This window comes from Hyposmocoma kahamanoa, unplaced genomic scaffold (genome assembly GCF_003589595.1).
Source record: "Hyposmocoma kahamanoa isolate Upper Pololo Valley unplaced genomic scaffold, ASM358959v1 86, whole genome shotgun sequence".
Lineage (NCBI taxonomy): Eukaryota > Metazoa > Arthropoda > Insecta > Lepidoptera > Cosmopterigidae > Hyposmocoma > Hyposmocoma kahamanoa.
Window position 1 is genome coordinate 2,190,757 of NW_020654289.1, and position 21,558 is coordinate 2,212,314.

Here is a 21,558-nt window from a genome sequence, read left to right on the forward strand (position 1 = left end):
CGTACCGCGTTCGCCCCACGACGTTTAATCTCACTTATTAGACCCAAATATTCCATTTCGCCCCATTTTTGATTCCTTTTTTTTTTTGTATATGCAAATCCTTTTGAAGTTTTTTTTTAACTTCACTTGAAGAAATTATATGGGACGAAAAAGTAGGGCGAACGAGGTATAAATCCAATTGCCTTCGCGTGGTCATATAACCTGTATACGGCCAGGAAAGCGCCTATCGTTGTATGTAACATTTTCGTTCCCTGTAGCGTAACACGTTGTAATCCTACAAAATTTTATTATCTTAAGTTTAGCCAATTCTATAAATTAAATTTATTAATTTCGAGTGTTATATTCGATGACAGAAGTTTGAATTGTGCTAATGTTACAACAATGTAAAATGGGTTTTTGTGGAGACGCGATACCCAATAACCTGTAACGACTACGTCATCGGCGTCAAAGCACGTTACATCTAATTTGCATAAAGAATGGAGTACTAAATTTAAAGTAACCAATCACATGGCTCTATTATCACGTGACATGCAGCAAGAAATTCAAACTGACGAATCTTGTAACTTAGATATCACGTGATGTGAAAATTGTGTACCGCATTCTTAACGCGAATGAACAGCATATTCCAGGTCTGCTTAACATGTTCAAACGCTTGTACATTTGGCCAGTCGTAGTTATAAGGGTAGACGCGTCTATTGGCGACGGTGTGTGGCTGTCAGTCGGTAATGGTGCCTAGAGTTGACATACTGCTATCTGTCATCGCGTGGTCTGGGGCTACTCCTCCGCGCCAGCGTCCTCACTGATCGTTTCGCCCGCTCTCTCTTGGGAAATGTTTTGACCTGAAAACCAACAGCATACACATTTATACCGATCCATAGACGTGCCCTGGGGTGCCTTTCCTTTCTTTGTTTCGAGATGAAAGCAGAGAATAAAAAAGTAACGAGCCTCTCCCGAGGCTTAAATACCACACCTCGCTGGGCATATTGTTCCTACATTGATGGAACGGCAACAAGGCTCTCAACGAGTTATTCGTTAAGAACGTCGCCGATATTTAAACAGTTTAAATGTTTAGATAATAAATATAGAAATGAAACTATTTTTCCGGATTTAAATCGCGTATAGGTATTTGTTTCTTCCAACAAAACCGGTTTCTTTAAAAAAACAAATGTACGCGATTTAAATCCGGAAATATAGTTTAATTTCCTGTATGTAACAATCGCCAAAAACCTAAGAACTCGATACTGAGAATAAATAATACAAGTAAGAAAGTGACTGGTTACACTATCACTTCACGCACACATTTGCGCGTGTGCAGACAGCACCTTGTTATACGTATTCGTAGTAGGCTCATAACTTTCTACCGTTGTATGAAGTGTCCGGTATGACGAAAGCGTCCATGACATTGAAAAACCAAAAATGAAATTGTTGTGTACATTGACTTACAACTATATGGACGTCGGGTCCGCGCTAAAAAGTGTCCGAACTTATAGGGCGTTAAAATCGTATACAGAGCGTCATTCACGCTCTAGTCTTCGTTTGTGCGACTGACAGCGAAGCAAGCAAAATTAGACAGTACTGCGATGACATTACAATTTAAATTCAACGTTTTAGCTTTTTCATGTTCCTTTACATGTCACTACGTTTAAATAGGTTGACTTGGGACATTTTTTTCGTAGTTTGTGGATTAGACCCGTCGTCCATTTATTTGTAAGTCAATGGTTATGATGTAATATTTTTGAAATTTGAATCATTTTGTGCTGTAGCATCTATAAATGTCTTTGTTCTATACAAAACTTACAAAGCAGCAGAATTTCCCCTCAATTCGAGAGAGGGGATCCCCATAGCAAAAGTACTTTTTGGTTTTGTATACTAAATTTGCACTTAACATAGTTTCAGATAAGTAGATGGTCCAATACCTTCTACAAGGTACACTGCTCAAAGACTTACCCTTTTTCGCTGATGAAAGTATGCACTTCTTGCAGCTTATGAAGAAAAAGGAGACACGTTAGAGTTGGGCGTAGAAGGCATCAGGTCCATCGTCTTGCACACCCATCCCGCGATGTCCACCTTCTCCGCGTCCGCCTTGCGGATCCACTCGTGGTTCTGCGCACACAGACACCAGTATCTCTAATCTCAAGAACAAACGTCAGCACCAGAATCATCAGCACCAGACAATCTGTCTCATATAAATTAGATCCAGAAAATATGTTTCAGGCAGTCTGCACATGGTAATGTGACCCAGACCGTCTGCGCCAGACAATCAAATCCAAACAATCTGAATATCAGATAATCTGATCCAGAAAATATGTTTCAGGCAGTCTGCACATGATAATCTGACCCCGAAATCTGCACCACACAATCCGATCCCAACAATCTGTTCCAGGCAATATGTTTCAGACAGTCTGCACCTGACAATCCGACAAAACAAACTGTATACCAGACAATGTGATCCGGGCAATATGTTTCAGGCAGCCTTCACCTGACAATATTATACGTTCCAGCCATTTCAGGGGCCTACTCCCGTTTTCCATCCGACTTCCGTATGAAGCAACTATTGTGAAATACGTAATACTCAACCAAATCAAAAAACGCATGATACGAATGAAGCTTCATATTTAGTGACGAAAGAGACTCAGTCTTTTAAGGCGTTTTATAACGACTCGACTCCATTTTACAGGACGCGACTCTAAAATTAAGACTGGGAGTTCGAGTTTTACTAAAAGACTCAAAAGACTTAAACGACTCGAGTTGTTTGCAAAAGGACTTAAACCTATTTTATGTCTTATTAAACCCGAAGTTTATAAATAAAAATGACGTAAGTAGTATGTAGTAAATAATCACGTTTATTTACTTATAATAAAAATCGTAAAATAAATACCTTATGAGTAGAAATGCAATCACGCCATACGGCTCATGACTCGCGACTCCTAAGGCTATGAGGCACCAGTCGTTCTAGTCCTATAAGTCTTTTAAGCTTCATAAGGTTAAAAGACTTCGACTTGAATTAGTCTTCAGTTTTAGACTTATGACTCAAGACTTGAGGGTTAAAAAACTAGACTAGTCGTGAGGCGTTAAAAATTAGTAGAGGTTTTTTAAAAGTATTACTTATTTGACAGTAATTGTTTCTGCATCCCTGCATCAGACAATCTGATCCAGACCGTCTGCACCAGACAATGTGCGTACACTATTTGTGTACCAGTCAACAAAACGATCTGAGCGATGATCAAGCTAACATGCAATGTCATTCTTAATGCCTTTTTTAATCTCGTACACCCAAAGTCGTTTCATGGGTTCAGAAATACTATCCAGCTATAGGGCGGACCACACTGTTATGTCTTTAGAATTTAAAAGCTACGTTAATGACGTAAGGCAAAATGTTAAACAAAGAACGGCGTACCATCAAGGTTTTCAGGTCCGCGCGCTCGTCGGGGTTCTTCTTGAGGCAGCGGTCGACGAAGTCCTTGAAGGCGTCGGAGAAGATGCCGGCCGGCAGTTTGGGTGGCGGCTCGTTCACGATGTAGTCCAGCAGCTCGAAGATGGCCATCGGCCGGGGCGAGTTCGGTGCCTGGTGGAGATGGCGATTAGGTGACTCGTTTTAAACAGTATAAGTTGACAAATCCCATGTAGCTCTAATTCCACCAGCACCATTACCCATCAAAACCGGAACACAGTAATGCTCACATTAGCATGGCAAAAATAGGTAAGATGGCAGTACTTCCCTGGACGAGCTCTTTCACTACGAGCTCTACTGATAATTATATGGTAGCATGTTCAACTTTACATTCGCAATGTGCTTTTATTAATTTTATTTTTACCTGACCCGGAGAATGGTCTTCGTTTTGTCCACCAAAGATAGCCGCTAGCGTTTTAGCGTCTGGTGGCGGGATGGGGTACATGCCGATGGCCATCTCCACCAGCGAAAGACCGAGAGACCAGATATCCGATTGCACAGAATAGTGAGTGCCTTGCAGACGCTCAGGCTGTAAAAATTCAATTTAACCCATAAATCTCATAGGCAAAAATGTGCATTTCAATACCACACGGTATATTATAGCATTAGCAGAAAACAATAGTCTATTAGGCGTGACCTGCCACATCACACCACTCGACCACCACTACCAGTCACTGGAGGAGAAGCGGGATAAACTGTTTTGCTACATCAAATGGATTGTTAGGTATTTAATATTAAATATAAAGAATGTGCTAATTTGTTACACGACAGGATGTACTTCACCGGATCATACAAAATTCTGAAAACAGGCTAAAATAAAAATCTGAAACGAGTTATTTAAGAATAAAATGTGTAACTTTGCACATCATGTTTATATGGAGACATTTCTGTTTAAGTACTACAGAGAAACTGCAAAATTTTTGGTTTTTGAACTGAAGCTCTGTAGTTATTAAAATGCCCGCCACCCCGTCAGTCGCCATCGGCTGCTTGTCAACGTCGGATCTGTGTCAAATATTCAAAATGGCGCTTTAGCCCTTTCTACAAGACGTTACGTTTGTTTAATCCCTGTCTTATTTTATTATGCTATTACTTAATTTAACTCCACTACTTTAATTCGATCACATTCAACATTTGTTGTGCTGGTAGATTTCTGTTGTGATCATTCGATCACAACAGAAAGCTACCAGCAAGATGGCAGAAGTGTGTTTATAGCATGGGTGCATTTTTTCTATGTTTGGATTCAAATCTCTTTTACATAAAGGCAATTTGCTTTCAAAGAAAAAAAAAAGACATTTACATGTGTACAACAAAGTGCCATCTTGCACCCCTAACGCAAAAAAAGTATATTATTCCACTTGGCCAATCGACTTGAAATTGGGTATACTATGTAAATCCGATGACGCTACAATCATATGCGAAAAAGTAGTGTAAGACAATTATGTACTTTAAAAAAATAATTATGTAATTTAGTATAACAATTTTCATGTAAGGGCGCGTTCCCATTACGTCGTGACGACAGATAGTCGTGCAGTTTAAAGTGTCAATGCTTGTATATTTAAATGAAGTTGTTCACATATTAACACGATTAACTGTCGTTCACGACTTTTTTGACGTTACGACGACAGACTGTCGTGCCAATGAGAAAAAGTAGAACGACTATCGTCAGACGATAAATAAAATGTCACGATAAAAACGTCGTGCAAACGACAAGCCAGGTGCCGGGAACCAATAATTTTTCGTCACGATCTAGTGGTACAGCTACACACGACAGTCGTTCAACGATAAAATAAACATCCATGACACAGTCACGACAGATAGTCGTGTTATGGGAACAGGCTAGACGCGACAGTCGTCCAACGATAAATAAAACGTTACGACGTAATTGGAACGCACCCTTACATGAAAATTATTATACTAAATTCATTGACTTACAAATAAATGGACGACGGGTCTAATACAAAAATCACGAAAAAAATGTCCCAAGTCAACCTATTCGAAATTTAAATTGTAATGTCATCGCAGTAGTGATAGTGACGGAGTGAAGATATTTGTGTTTTCCATCCGTTACTCTCATCTCTGGACTGTATTCGCACTTTCCATCAGGCGCGGTGCAGTCATTTTGCTGAGTCACAATAAAAAAATAAAAAAAAAGTATCGCGCTGTCAGTCGAACAAATGAAGACTAAAGCGGAGTGTCGCGCTCTGTATACGACTTTAGCGCCTTACAAGTGCGGACACTTTTTAGCGCGGACCCGACGTCCATATAATTGTAAGTCAATGACTAAATTACATAATTATTCTTGTAAAGTACATAGTAAGTATAAAAAAAACCTAATTAAATATATTTTATTCATGAAAATAGCATCCAAATGTAAAATAATAACGTAACGTTAGTAATCATTCCAAGTAATATTGTAGAAAAAAATTAACCTTACACCACTTTTGAGCCCAAATTGCTATTGTAATGACGTCACTCACCGACATATAACTCCTGGTGCCAACAAAGGAGTTGGCCATGGAGTCGATGAGCTGGCCGGAGACGCCAAAGTCGCAGATCTTGATCTCCCCATTGCTGTTGACAAGGATGTTGGACGGCTTCACGTCACGGTGCATGATCGCGTGCTTGTCACGAAGGTAGCTCAAGCCTTTTAGCACTGCCGATGTTATAGTTCCTGCAAACAAAATATACAGAGGATAATAACTACTTTGGACTTAAATTTAAACAATCTTCATTTCATAGGTAAGCAAATTACACCGTCATACTGGTTGAAGTCTGTATATTTATTTATTGAAAATACTTGAAAGCTATTTACACTACCAAAGCGCTTACTTTAATTTTAAAAAATAAAAGCAAAAGTATAATTAAGAAAAAGTGAGATTACAATATTAAATTGAAAAACACTGCGCACATTATGCTACCCACTCGACAGGACATCAGTGCTCGAAAGGTAGTTCACGAACGGAAGTACTTATCCCGCGACGGATAACGTTGGTCAAAGAATATATCTAAATTCTGATACTAGGCTATTAACTGGATGCTCATTCCGAAGGCAGAATCCATCTATCTCCATGTAAATAAACATATGTATAATTTTATCATTTACAATAATTTTATTTCAAATATCATATACCAAGGATTATTGTCATCGAAGTACGCAGAAGCTGCATAATAATCTTTAGTATAAAGTTTTTGTTTCATTATTGTTTTAAACCTATGAATTAGAGGCAATATGGTTCGGAACGAAGTAGAAAATTGAATCAAATATTACGTCCTTAAAACATAGATGGCGGCAGTGCATTCCATTTCTTTTCCATATGCACAAGGAAGGCAGAAATGATTCGTACGAATGGATGATGAATTAACCGTATAACAAAAATGTTGGAAAAAACCATTTCGTGGAAAACTTAACAATAGCCTATAATCCGATGAGTCAACTAACAAGAAAGTAAGCATGACTCACAAAATGACTAATACATACCTAGAATAGATTCAGGAATTCGGCCAGCCTTCTTCAATATCAGATCAAGGGAACCACCATCCATGTACTCCATGCAGATAGATATTTCACCATCACTGTAGAAAGCTCCATAGAAACCGACTATGTGCGCAAAGTTGCATTCGTGAAGGACTTTGAGCTCCCTGATGATTTGCTTCTTGATGGCAGGCTTGACTTCTAGGTGGATAAGCTTGCGAGCCATGATTAGACCAGTTGACTTGTGGCGAACTTTCATGACTACACCACCATTACCTTGGCCTGGAATAAATAGAATAGAATACAATAGAATAGAATCGTTTATTTCATGTTATCAATGTCACAATATTGCAATTGGAAACACAATGTCAAGGGATAACTATGATCGTCAGTAATAAAATTATAATAATAATAATGAATATAAAATAAAGTAGTATAACTACTGCTTGTCGAATAAAATAAAATTAAAATTGTTTCAAAAGTAACTCATCGACACTGTACAATTCAATATCCAATAAAAGGATTTTTAGTCGGGTACAAAACATTTTATCGTTTGTAACACTTAATAAAAATAAATATGCATTTGACCTCCTTCTCATTAGACGGAAAGTGACGATGAGGTCGACGATGTAGCGTGCAAACCTAAATAATGCCTCTCGCCTTGATAAGGTCCAAGAATTCAGGGAATACGTCTGAAGATAGGGAATTCCACACCATGGCTGTTCGCCATATAAATGTAGAAGCGAAAAGCTTCGTGCAAATCCTTGGAATAACCGCAACATGGGGTAGGAACCCCATCTAGTCCGCCGATGGAGGAAAGGGGAAGGTGGAATTAAATCAACCAGACCTTACCTCATGTTAATACTGTTCAGTACCTGGACAGTAGACTAACATGGAAACATCACATCAAAGCAAAACAGGATATATTGATCAACAAATTTAGATCTATGCTGAGGATAATGGGTAGAAAGTCAAGGTCATCAGTTGAGACATAAGCTATTGTTGTATAAGTCGGTATTAAAACCGATATGGACATATGCATTGGAGATGAGGGGATCTGCCAGCACCTCTAATGTGGAAATTCTTCAGCGCTTCCAAAATGGTGTACTAAAGACTACATGTAGTCCAATCACCTTGGTTTGTAAGAGCCCAGGAAATACATGACTATCTTGAAATGCCAACTGTGAAACAGGAGGTACTGACACGTAAAAAAAGCATAAGTCTCGATTACTGCCGTCCGCAAACCAATATGCGGCTAAGGGATAAAACAATTTTTTGACATATCATTATAACCCAGCTTTAGAATATTGAAATAGTTGATAATATTTCAGCTGTGCATCGTTAGGGTCGGTTCCGATAATTCGAACACGTTAACTAATTTCAACGATGTGAGTCGTTTGTAAAAGTCAAGAATACTGGAAAGTTGAATCAGTAGAACACAATCTGCCATTTAATTAATAAGGAAGAAAAGAGTCACAGGACTCTTTATTACAAACGACATAAAACTATAGCACAGATCTGTTTATAGTTCAAGGTCTGATCGCAGTTGGACACAAAACAAAAAAAAACACGCAATTTCATGTCGTCCATTTCCAGTTTTATTTTAAGTTGCAATTGTGACTAAAGCTAATAACGATTATCTTCATTCCTTCCAAGTGTAAACAACCAGTCGCAAACAATGTCGAAATGTATAACTAGAACAAATAGTGATTCAATGGAAATGAAACTGCGTTTTGGACATCTAAATAGCTTAGGTACATTTGTTTTTTAAACAATCCAACATTTCAACGTCAGCAAAAGGTATTGTTTGGAAAAACATAGGTACGGCGCTTTAGATCCGGAAAAAGTAGTTTCATTTAGAATAAAATACGCCATTATTGCAACACTACAACACAAAAATAGAACTGAAGAAAGAAAATTTAAAAACAAAATTAATGCAATAAATAATAAGGGAAACATGTGAAATTAAAATAATCAACACAATTTGACATAGGTTTCATGTGTGAGACTGTGGCGTACACAGAAGGATCTACTCAGCGAATGCCACAGCCGAGATTAGTCTGTGAGCCTGGTTTCAATGGACCTCAATTTCTATTTAATACGTGTAGCGAATGTGAAAACCTAAGAAGTAGATAAATAGTACACTTTACTTTGTATGCTTTCATCAGAAGATACGCAATCGCCAGATAAACTAAGTCACAACACAATTGTAAGTATGTGAGTAACCACTTCATTGTTTACAAAAAAAAATAATTTTAATGCAATCACAAATACACTATTATGCAGGATGTGCCAATTGTACAATACATATTATGTTCATAGTATGTACCATATCCTTCAAAACCACAATGTACTCTAGTTTCAGCACGTTAATATATATAATTTTCCTTTTACTGAAATTTACAATTATAATTGCATGAAAAATTTATGTTATTAATAGGGTGGCTTCATTCAGGGCCTATGCATCCCCTCATCACTGCGACCATTGACTGATCTATTGTGATATCCACTAATTACAGTGCAGAGCCAAGGCTGCCAGTATTGAAGAATTGAAGGACTTTCCTGGCTCTAACAGATTTAATGTCCTCTGGTTGTGGCATGCGCCTTCCCAGTATGGAACTTTGTATGCCCATCAGGAGGTAGCATTGGGTGAGTAGAAGAACAGGAGTTTCATCTGCCTTGTGGCAGAATCTACATTCCTGTTTTCGCTCGCTGCCCAATATTTGACATTTATGTTACATATGTAACAATTCTAAGTTTTATTTGTAGTTTATTATCTGTAGTTGTGCCATAATAAATAAAAATAACTTAAAACAACTAGTGTATTCCATAGAGGGATTTCTTCTCACTAAACTATGATGAAGTGAGATTAATATAACATCTTTAAAACAAAGTTAGCATTAAAGGGATTATACCAAATTTTTTTAGCCACCAACCTGGGTGTTGTTTTGCTTTATCTATTTTAATTATTCTCTATGCCTTAGTTGCCAACTCCATTGGCAATACTTTTTTAAAATTATGGTGTATCAGTGCATCAATTGCTTGATTTTTAAGTAGGAAGTTCCCTGTATGATGAATACCAGAGGACCAACAGAATTCACGCGACCCAGAACACCAGGACCAGAACCAATTTAGAAAGTTAATTTCCCAAATTGGTCCTACTGGAGTATTCCAATTTAAAACCTTTCGTATCTTGGCTTGCTTGATTATAAGTATTTTACAAAATATAATTAGATACATTTTGTATGTTTGAGTCTAAAATGTAAGTTATAACAATGAGTAATTAATTATATACTATTTTAAATAATATTAAGTGATGGGACGAACAAGTCGTGCGCCTGATGGTAAGCTACACGCCTGTCCATAACAGTTGCAGTGCACTCAGCTCTTTAAATCGCAAAGTGTGGTGCACTGCCACTGCAGCCGTCACCCTGAGACATAAGTTAACAAGTCCCATTTGCGTGTAATTTCACCATTTCTATACATGAACATTGTCATACACTATTGTCTGTTGATGACACACATCTATCATTTTCCCCAGGCTTGAGAGGGATCACCCTAAATAATCAGACAATAATACAAACCCAATTCCCCAAGCTTCTCAAAGTCATCATCGCTCAGCTCTCCAATCTTTTCTTTCTGGCAGAGAAAGACCTCGATGCGGCGTCGTTGCGTGTCGTCCATCTCGATCTGTTCCAGCCGCTCTGTCAAAGCTTCAATGCTGGTCTTTGACTTCCCTGCAAGGCCCTGTCGCCTGGAGAAAGCATAGCTCGGCATTACAATCCATTTACATAACAAATGCTTGGTCAGTTAATTGATCACTAAGAGCTTGCTACCGAATTTGTAATAACGTAAAAAACTGGATTTTCAAGCGAATACGACCCTAGTATATTAAAGACGCTACTGAATAGGCATCATCTGCCTATTTTGATCCAGGCCTAATGGTCAAGAGCAAGTACAATTACTTTGAAAATAATATTTATCTTAACTAATAACTAATTACAATATTGAGGTAAATAAGTTATTTAGAGAGTTTCATTCAAAACCTCAAATCGTTGTGATTTAAAGCTCCGAGTAGCACTACAAATACTATGGTCAGGCATGTTGCTTACGACCAGATACACAACTTGTTTGTCCCACCACTGGGTATTATAAAAAACAATCATAGGCTGGCCAACTTTCTTAGCACACTGTCTTGAGTCACCATTATAGAGGTAATTTTTTTGTTAATTAATTAATAAATTAAAGGACATAGATGTAATAAATATAATAAATTGAATAATATCCCATTTTTTAATTGGTAGACCTTGTACACATAGTGTTTAGCATAAAATTAAACAATGTTGTAATAATGCAAGCAATGACTGGAAAAAATAAGTCAGTCAGTCAGTCAACCGTGACCACGGGACCTGTAAAGGGCCCGAAACGTCGGTTTGTTTGAAAAAAGAAATATACGCGATTTAAATCCGGAAAAATAGTTTCATTCCTATGGAAAAAATAAATTAAAATATATATGTAACTTATTTTTTCTCATTTTTTCACTTATTGACACACATGGTATTGATCATTAGCAAATTTTTACACCATAGAACACAATAGAATATTTTAAAATTCATTCAATTGACATAATATACTCATTTGATAGGTGCAATGTGGTTTCTGAGCGATTTTATTAAATGATGACGTATTTATTTACTATCAGAGACAGCCGGTTCAAGAATTTTACTATAACCAAGGTTTATTTTTGCGTCCAAACATAATAAATGAATCTAAACGTAATGAACTGCTGACACTTGTGCAAAAGAACTTTAGTATATATTTAGGAACAACAGGTAGTACGTACTCGTTGGCAGTGGCAGACTTCAGCTGGGGTGTCATATTAGACGGTGTTACAGCCGGAGCCATGTCTATCGACCCTGGTGGGAGGGTAAGATTTAATTTATTTTTCGACATCTTATTCATCTTCAACACAGTTTCGTCACGGCATTGAGAATGATAGCGCTTGCCCCCTCATCAACAAAACACAAAATCCCTACAATTAACACCCAATCACAATATTTTCGGTATTAATTTCAAAATAGACAAGGGAAACATGAAAATACCAAATGAAAATTCGTCACTCGCAAAAAATAATCTGATTCTGACATGACAAGATAGAGATGGGACAAATGAGTGACGTTTGTTGTGCTGTGCCAATGACCTTCGTGGGTGACAAAGAAATATTGAATCGATATCTGTTTTAATCGATTAGAGAAAAAGAAAAAAAAGACTTTATTTCATTTATAATCTCTTTGTGCGGAAAAATCCAAGCATAGTTTATATGAATAGCTTCAATTCAAATTATGAAAATATTTTAAAGAATGCTTTAAAACATTAATATAGCATTTTAAAAGTACGTTATTTATATATCTTGTGAAAAGAAAGAAAATATCTAGAATTGAAGTTACTATTGTTTATTGAATAATTATTTGTCCGCGCAATGAACTTAAAACTAAGACATCCGTATTTACAGCATAAGAATTATACAATTACATTCAACAACAATACTAATGTTATCCAGAAACAGTAGTCTTCAGCGAAATTCTAATTATACTCAGGCTCTCTCACTAACTTGAAACACCATAATAAAAAATAGAAATAGAATACAGCTTTACATGTTACTTTAATATGAAAGATCTTATCAAAAGATACATTTGAAAATAATTAACTTAAAATCTATCAAGAAAACAATCTAGACAAATTCATGTAGTCTTCAGTTTAGTTAGGAATGAGTTTATTCCTGGTTGATTAGCCACAGCTTTCTTAGGTTCTGGTTTAGGCTTTTTGCTTTCCTTGTTTTCGGATTTTGCCTTTTTCTTTTTCTCAGTTTTAGCACTCAGTTCTTCTCCTTCTATTACAATTTTCTTCTTCTTTACTTTTTTCTTTTCGCCTTCCTCTGGCTCATTAGCCGGCTGTAGTAAAGATGTCGGATCATTCATAATCATAGAGAACTTCCCAAAGTAATTCCAAAGTGCGTCAACGCAGTTTTCTGGTTTCCCACCATTAGCATCCTCCCAAAGGAGGCCATACAGTCTAGGTTTCAATTTCTCTGTTGGTTTTTTCAACTCAGTCTCGAATTCGTCCTCAAGATGCTTCAATCTCGCTTTTTGCGTTTCTGGCGTGAGGGATAACATGTCTTCCTTGTCCATTGTTGCTTCCTGAAAAACAATTTCATGTACTCATTAGCTTCAAAATTTGTGTATTACCAGGTGCAACTATAATTTAAACAAAAATATTTTCACTACCATCTCATAAAACCATTACAGTTAGCATATTTCTGAAATTATAGTTGCTTCCGATAAAATACTCACCTCGTCACTAAGATAGCCATGAGGCACGAACACTTCATTGTCGATCTCATAATCATCAGCGCCTGTATCGTCGTCGCTGCCGCACGCGCTGCCATCCAGGCTCTCACCCTCCTGTTCTTCCTCCCAGTCATCATCACTGTCCACTTCATAGTCTAGTTGCTTCTAAAAGATTCACAAATCATTCTTTAACATACATCCTTGAGCTGGACACTAGCGCACCTTGACTAAGGCCAGTCTACTTATGTATCATCGAAAGTCTAAATATCTCTAACATGTAGGTATCATATCCTAGGTATCCTAAGATTAATAAACTAGATGCAAATGATATGAAGTCTTCACTGAATTTGTTCTCTTTTTTGCAAGAGATGTCCTTTTTCCATGCATTAAAACTGAATTCAGTTTTATGTAATTTATAATAACTATATTTGTGTACATAATAATTTAGTAGCAGAAGAGCTCCTTGTGAAAGAGTTCATCCAGTGAAGTACTGCCACCTGACCTATTTCTGCCGCCAAGCAGTAATGTCAGCATTACTGTGTTCTGGTTTTGACGCGTAAGGGTCCTGGTGAAATTACAGGCACATGGGACTTATCAACTTGTGTGACGTGCGACTTATCAGGGTGACGGGCGCAGTGCCAGTGCCCCTCAGACCTTTACAATAGATATATATAGATAGATAGAGCTTTAAGCTCTGAGTGAGCTCTTATGAACAGACGTAAAGCTCTGAGTGGCACTGCAACTGTTATGAACAGACGTAAAGCTTACCAACAGGCGCACGACACGTTCGTCCCGTCACGTGATAATATAAAAAAAAAATCTATGAAGATCGCACAACAGTGAACCAGTTTTAGCAATGTTTGTGTCGTTAGTGGAATAGAAAAAATTCGTAAATGAGGTTCTGTTTATAAGGTATAACCTAAAACTGTCAGCCTTTACAAGGTAAAAGAATGTTTGAATCTACCTCCTGCCCAAACGGTCTTCTTGGCTTGACAAAAGTGCTCTTTTTTCTCCAAGTGCCCCAGTACGGCGGACGACGGTTTTCGTGGAAACTCAGCAGTTTCGGGCGTAGTTTCTCACGTTGTACTGAATCGCAGGTTATAATCTCTCCAGTACTATCTATTGGAGGCAATTCATCTTCTGGAAATGTTAAAAAATACGAAATTTACAACAAACAAAAACAAATATTAAAGAATTCTTTATGTATAAATTCAGCATTGGAAATGATACATTGTTTCGGATATAAATCGCGTATATTTGTTTTTTGAATAACGTCATGGGTTCCTTACAGTAGGGCTAGCACAACAGTTCTAGTTTTTAAATTAAAATTCTAGTTTGCTTTTTGAAATAAACATTTTTGGCCTTGATTATGTTTTATTTCTTCCAAATGAGCTGCACAACTTAAATTTATTATTGCACAGAGCAGAAACAATAACTTTAGCACTTTCTCTCAAGACAGGGTGGACTTCGAGCGTGTCGCATTATGTCTGGCTGAGCGAGTTATCTGTGCTCCACTGTTGATGCACCCGTAGGTGAAAATGTTAATAAACACAACACAACATTATAGTCTACTGATGCCAGAGAGCACACAGATACATGTTATTAATACTTCTTTCAATTCTCCAAATATTTAACAACCTATGCTGACGCAATGTGTAATACTTCATCTGTTGCAAAACAGTTCTGAGGCAACTCTTGTAAGCGGGTTTGCGCACAATGTTTTCCTTCACAATTAACAACTTATCTTTTTCTTCAGAATCAACACTTAATATTACAGACTCCTGAAGATCAATATGTACCAACTTACCAACAATCATAACATCATCATCATCTTTATCACTCATTGGCCATGTTTTACCACTTGACAGTGGTTTACTAGTTCCTTCCTTCAAGCATTTAAGATAGCTTTCTGATGTGTTTTGCTCGTTGAGACACTTGTCTAGAGCTTCTTTCTTCACAGTAGACAAATCTACTCTGATAATAGGAGCTAGTCTCATATCAACTTTAATTGTGAAGCTGGATAGAACACTGCTTTTGCTTACAGGACCTACTTGCTCCTTTTCAATTTTTTGTTTAGGTACAAAGAAGTTAACAAATGCTTCTGCTGCCTTCTTCTTCTTAAGCTCTTGTTCCTGTTTTTCCAGTTCTAATGCTTCTTGTTTTTTTCGCTTCTCCTCTTCCCGTGCCTCTTTTTCTTTTCTTTTTTGCTCCTCTTTGTCCTCTCTTTCTTTCTTTTTTTGTTCTTCTTTTTCCTCTTTCTCCTCTGAAATAAATATAACATATAAATGAATAACTTGAATTTGTACTGTATGATGTACTGTGAGGTGTATGATGCAACTTAAGACACTAAAGAGTTCATAGTTGATTGGCAATTTGCCCAAGTATACAAAATATGTTTATTAATTGAGTACAATATTATATAAAAAACCTAAACAAAATAAAAAATTTACTTTTCAAAAGCTCTTTTTGCTTCTCTCTGTCTTCTCTTTCTTTTTTCTTTTGTTCCTCTTTTTCTTCTTTTTCTCTTTTTTTAGCTTCCTCTTTCTCTTCTCGTTCTTTTTTCCTTTGATCCTCCTTTTCCTGTTTCTGTCTGGCTCTTTCATCTTTCTCTTGTTGTTTTTTCTTTTCCCGCTCCAATCTTTCTTTTTCTCTTTCTTCTTTCTTTTTTGCAGATTCTATTTTCTTTTGTAGCTGAAATAAATCAGAAAAAATTAATTGTAACTATTCTACACAGACATTTCAGGGACATATTGAAAATAAAGTTGACTGACTCACTTGTTTAGGAGTTAAATTACTAACAGAGATGTTTGATAAGTTTGCTGTTGAGTCATTCATGGATTCGTCTAAATTAACTGAACTTTTGTTTTGTTTAGGAGTCCCAGGTGTTGATGACATTGACTCGTCAAGTTTGGAACTAGCTGTCGAAATAATGGATGTATTTGTTTCTTCCAATTTTGTCTTGTTTCTTGTACTGCGTTTTGGAGTCACAGTATTATCATTTATTTTCTGTTCATTTTCAATAGTTTTGCCATGTTCTGTATCTGAAGACTGCTCAGGTTCTTGGAAACTCTCTTTTATATTAGGCTCGTCCTTATGGACATCTGAGGAATTATTTGAATCATCTATAGATATGATTTCACTTTCAATTTGCGTCGGTTTCACAGATGAACTTGTGACAGCAGGTGATGGTTCCTTTACAGATTTTTGAGGTGATGGTTTAGCTTCTTGGAAAGATTCAGAGTTTACTGATTTCTCTAGTGAATTTTTAGCTCTCAATGAAGACTTGTATTTATTACTGGATTTACCAGGTCGGGTCTTTCGTATGTATGACGTTTCTGACTCCTTTGATTGTAAATCTTTATTATCTGACGAAAGGTCGGTTTTGGGATCACTTTCGTTATTTTGCAGTGCTTCCTTGTTAGCATTTGGCAAGCTTTGGTCGTTGGAATCATTTTTTGTTAGTTCTTTATGGACTTGCACTTCGACTTCCACCATTTCAACATCAGCACTCTCCTTGTCATGGACATTTTCTGCAGTGTTTTCTTTGGAACATCTATTCTTGCCCTTTGAAAGCTTTTTTGTAGATTGCTTAGATTTTTTCGGGGTTTTACCCTTCTGTAGTTTCTTTTTCCATGCTGTATCTACCAACTTCACGTAAGGGTTCTGAGGTTTATCGTCATTCTGAGGCTTTGATGTATCTTTGCCATCGTCATCACTGATTACAACCAAATCGTCGGTCAAATCATTCTCCTTACTAATTTTACCAACCTTAGTTACAGGCTCCACGTCAGGCACAGATAGCTTTCTCTTACGTCCTTCAGGAGCAGCAGCCTTCGGCGAAACATCACTGATTAACATGAAAGGAAGCCGTCCTTGCTTTAACTTCTTTTTCGATGGTGTAACTTCTACACCGTCAGGAGACTTATTTGCCTTCATGTTTACTAGACACTATTTAGTCTAAAATGCCACAAAACACTCTGATTCTGTGATAAATACAATTAAATTAATGAAGAGTAAATAAAAAACATTTCTACAACACGATGAACTTTTGACAGATCAACGAAAAACGCGGGAGTTCCAGGTACGCTCAAATATATCATTCATTAAATCCCAACCGAAATTATAAAAACCTAATAAGCCATTTATTTACTTCTTGAACACATAATTAATTTGTATCACTGTTCGTAAAATAAAAATTTTGTGATACACGTACAAAAATTTCTAATTGTAAGATAATATGAGAGTAATGTGTGTTCAGAAAACCCAATCACATCACTTTTTTTATGTTCCGCTTTAAAAATACCGCTAAAAAAATCAAGGTTTCGTTTATCTCACTCGCACTTAATATGATGTATATCGTTATCTCGGTCAAACACCGAGTAATGCAGAATTCACCAAAATCGATTTTGTAGATTGAACTTGTTGCCCAAAATTACAATCGGCGTAGGAAAATTCCTTTTATAAAGCCCCGACGCAAAAAGACGGGAGTTATAAGTTTGAAGCCTTTGTCTTCTTAGCTCTTAAACGACTGAATAGATCCTAGAGCGGGTTTTGATTCATTTGAAGGCTAATTTCGTTGAAATGGTTCCTATAACTAGGTTTGATAAAGATCAACATCTGTTTTCCCGGTTAATGAAGCGATCTCAGTCATAAGATGAATATTTATTTTGCATCCACTTGTCCTATCGATTAGGAAAAGACTTTAATAGTACTAGAGCTCTTTGTGCAAGAGTTTGTCTAGAGAAATACCTCCTCCTTACCTATTTTTGCCGCCAAGCGGTAACGTGAGCTCTGCGTTTAGTTTCGAAGGCTAAGAGTGCTGGTGAAATTACATGCACATGGAACTTGTCAACTTATGTCTTATGGTGACGGGCGCAGTGGCAGTGTCCCTAAGATCTTTTATTCAAAGCTCCGAGTGGAACTGCAACTGCCATGGCTAGGCATGTCGCTTACCACCAGGCGCACAACTTGTTCGGCCCGTCACTTGATACTATGAAAAAAAAGAAAGACTACTCAACTCCTCAACTGTTTATTGGTCTCGTCAACTTGTTTGTTATCGTACGCTTGGTGATGTCTGGAGTGCACTGTTCAAACGAAGCGGGAAGAGGCATCTTGTAGGCATGCAAGGTAGAAGTGACTAGGGCAGCGATTGCATCAACACTGCACTCTGCACTAGGTTCCTTCACGTTTGGGTTCCATTTTATATTAGGTGAAACGAAGTTATCTGCCTGTCATGGATAAAAAAAACTGTTTTGTATATTTCATTTTCAGTTTTATACATGTTATATTATGTAAATTGTTCTACCTTGCTTTAGAATATTTTTCTTTAAAAAACTGATTAAATAGCGGCGGTATTAGCCAATACTAGTATAATTATTTATTGATTTAGTTAACCGACATTACTGGCGTAAAATATTAATATATCGGCTGACAAGCTGAGTGAGAATATAAACGCCTGTGCATAAAGACTCATCTAATCATATTTTTAAACGTAAACGAATACGTGCATAAACTTTTTGATCAGGCGTTACCTTAAACCAAAAGCCAGTTGAATGCCGAGAATTTGTTTCATAGGCACCAGTTTCGGTTCATACTGCTTACTTGCTTATTGTAATAAATACTTGCTGGGTAGGTAGATAATAATTATAATGATGTGCTAAATACAGGTTTTGTAAATGCAAACATGATCTTATATTGATAATTATACTAAATGTTAATATCCAGGAACTACAAGGTATATCGCATGGGTATGCATCGTCTGTTCCCAGAAGGATTGCCCCTAATAAATTTTCCTTCCAAACTACTCAATCATAGTTGTAAAGGCTCTAATATACGGGACGATTTAATTTTATCTTCACGACACGTGTGTCGTTGCAGACCGACCGAAACGACGAATCGGTAGTATATCTTTGAGATTAAAAGCTCTGAGTGGCACGGCAACTGTTATATAGACAGGCGTGTCGCTGACCATCAGGAGCACGACTTGTTTGTCCCATTAGTAAGGCTGAGATTTACAAAACGAATTTTGATTTCGACTGAACAAAAATGGCGAACTAAACAAGTTTTTTGTAAGGTTTTGTTTTTTTTTTAAACGCACTTCGCCAAAGCAAGAAATTAAATTAAACTTTGAAATTACTTCGTCATTTCTTTTTTTATAAATACGAAAAAAACTTGTTTAGATCGCCATTTTTACTTAGTCGAAGTCCAAGTTCGATAGAAAAATCCTACTATTAGTATCATATAGAAAAAAAAATATGTTTATGTCGTCGATGAATTTACATTCCAATGCTCTGGATACATAAGGCCTTTTGAGCCAGAAACCAATTTACTTTTAAATACCTGGCCTGTTCCTATAAATAAAAATAAGGTTTACATGCGACAACAATGAATAATTCCATACTTATTAAATACCGCTGTGCGAACATTGCACATGGACATGGCCTTATTCAAAAGTTTAGGACTTTGGATTAACTTATCTTATCTATTACTTTAATTTGGTATTGCCCTTGGGCGAACAGGCCTTAGTAAATTTAAATGAACGCTCAAATTTGTAAATTTAACCAAAACCTCGATTATAACTTATCTCATTATCTATAGAAAAGTTGTAACAGATAACTTAATATGAGCTTGTTGACGTACTTTCTTTCGAGAAGTTTAAGTACTTCCTTTACATGTATAGAGTTCTAAAATTTCACAGTTTCTGTTCATCATCAACCTAGTAGCCATAGAGTTCTTTGTGCAAGAGTTTGTCTAGAGAAGTACTTCCTCCTTGTCTATTTTTGCCGCCAAGCGCTAATGTGAGCTCTGCGTTCCAGTTTCGAAGGCTAAGAGTGCTGGCGAAATTACAAGCACGTGGGACTTGTCAACTTCTGTCTCAGGGTAACGGGCACTGTTTCTGTGGCTCTAAGAGCTGTTACAAATCCCAAGTGTAGCGATGCAATCGCGCGTTTGCATCGATGCTTAAAGTCGCCTTGATAAGGATCGTATTCCAGAACTCTACTCAATACTCAAGTCAAGACTTGAGTATTGCGGTGAGCACTGAAAATCATACTCAAGTCCTTGCCATTAGGGTCGTATTTCCAGTGCTTGAAATCATACTTAAGTCTGCTCAAATCCTGACTTGAGCATTGAGTAGAGTTCTGGAATACGACCCTAAGATCTTTGCAATTTAAAGCTATGATTGGCGCACGACTTGTTCGTCCTGTCTCGCAGTTGATAACGTTATTTTCACCTCTCTGGGCGCGTGTTCAGGGTCCTATTTCCTGGTGTCATTAGTCAGATTTAGTAGGCTATTATATTATATATAGCTTAGGTATTTTCGATTCTATATGAGAGTGACGTATCTGTTACGTAGTGATTATTAAACAATCTGTGATTGGACTACTTGTCATATTATTTTACATGCGGTATGACGTCCCGAATGTCGTGTACGGGCACCATCCGGTCCTTTCAATTAAATAGCGGTCGGTAGTTAAGTGTGTAACCACAGTTAAATTGAAGGCCAGCGTACAGGTCGTGGCTATCCACTTTTAAATCGTATGTGAATTGAAAAAGAAAACTTATACAACACGAAATACGTAGGTTGAGTTTCATAACTTCATAACTTCATCATATTTTTTTTACCCTACTACGACAAAGTCAGGACGGTTATAATGTCGCACGTTGAAACCAATTTCGTCACTAAACTAATAAGTCAACTTTCACGAAATGAACTTCAATGTTTCTGGAAAAAATGGATGAACAACCGATATTTTCGATTATTGACGGTGTTGGTTTCAATCGTTCATTTCCTGCTGCTGTCGTAACCAGTCTTAGCGGTAGGTCATGTCAGTCTGATTTTGTCAATGAGTTATATTCGGAAGACATACGGCAAATAGTGGAGAATAAGATCGTACGTCTTACGGCAAAAACATATACCTGGACAATGAGTGTAGCGACGATGTGGAGGTGTGTGTTCTCTATTCCTTTACCGCTAAGTACTAAATTACTTAACCGATTTGAACGTACGTGTAAGATTCCATTTTATTTCAACACAGAAATCTAAGTAAATCAGATTTTGTGGTTACGATTTTCCGCATGCCGTGGTAAAGATATATTATTGAAAAATCCAATCAAAGTATACGACGTCATAAAGTTAAGATCTTAAAAAATAAAAATCATCAAATTCTTTCGGGATAGCAAATTGAAGAGTACCTATTAAAAGACCGTTTCAAAAATATATTAATTATTTATTGCAGATTTAAAAACATGTTATAATTAAAGGCCATATACATACAATGGTGAGCGTA

The 21,558-nt window shown here is 36.9% G+C and overlaps 2 protein-coding genes across 2 annotated transcripts; both read right to left on the reverse strand.

Moving 5' to 3' along the window:
- Window positions 1-207: 207 nt before the first annotated feature.
- Window positions 208-11,900, reverse strand: LOC113234761 (dual specificity mitogen-activated protein kinase kinase dSOR1). The gene is made up of 8 exons (XM_026470229.1): window positions 11,767-11,900; window positions 10,508-10,677; window positions 6,930-7,205; window positions 5,929-6,122; window positions 3,816-3,980; window positions 3,398-3,565; window positions 1,948-2,103; window positions 208-839 (listed from the first exon to the last, which is right to left on the reverse strand). The coding sequence occupies exons 1-7, from the start codon at window positions 11,883-11,885 to the stop codon at window positions 1,984-1,986; spliced, it is 1,212 nt and encodes a 403-aa protein (XP_026326014.1). The 5' UTR covers window positions 11,886-11,900; the 3' UTR covers window positions 208-839; window positions 1,948-1,983.
- Window positions 11,901-12,540: 640 nt separating this feature from the next.
- Window positions 12,541-17,340, reverse strand: LOC113234848 (chromatin assembly factor 1 subunit A). Its single transcript, XM_026470370.1, has 6 exons — window positions 16,046-17,340; window positions 15,806-15,961; window positions 15,078-15,531; window positions 14,235-14,410; window positions 13,274-13,435; window positions 12,541-13,120 (listed from the first exon to the last, which is right to left on the reverse strand). Exons 1-6 carry the CDS (start codon window positions 17,204-17,206, stop codon window positions 12,665-12,667), a joined length of 2,565 nt encoding a protein of 854 aa, XP_026326155.1. The 5' UTR covers window positions 17,207-17,340; the 3' UTR covers window positions 12,541-12,664.
- Window positions 17,341-21,558: the final 4,218 nt, after the last annotated feature.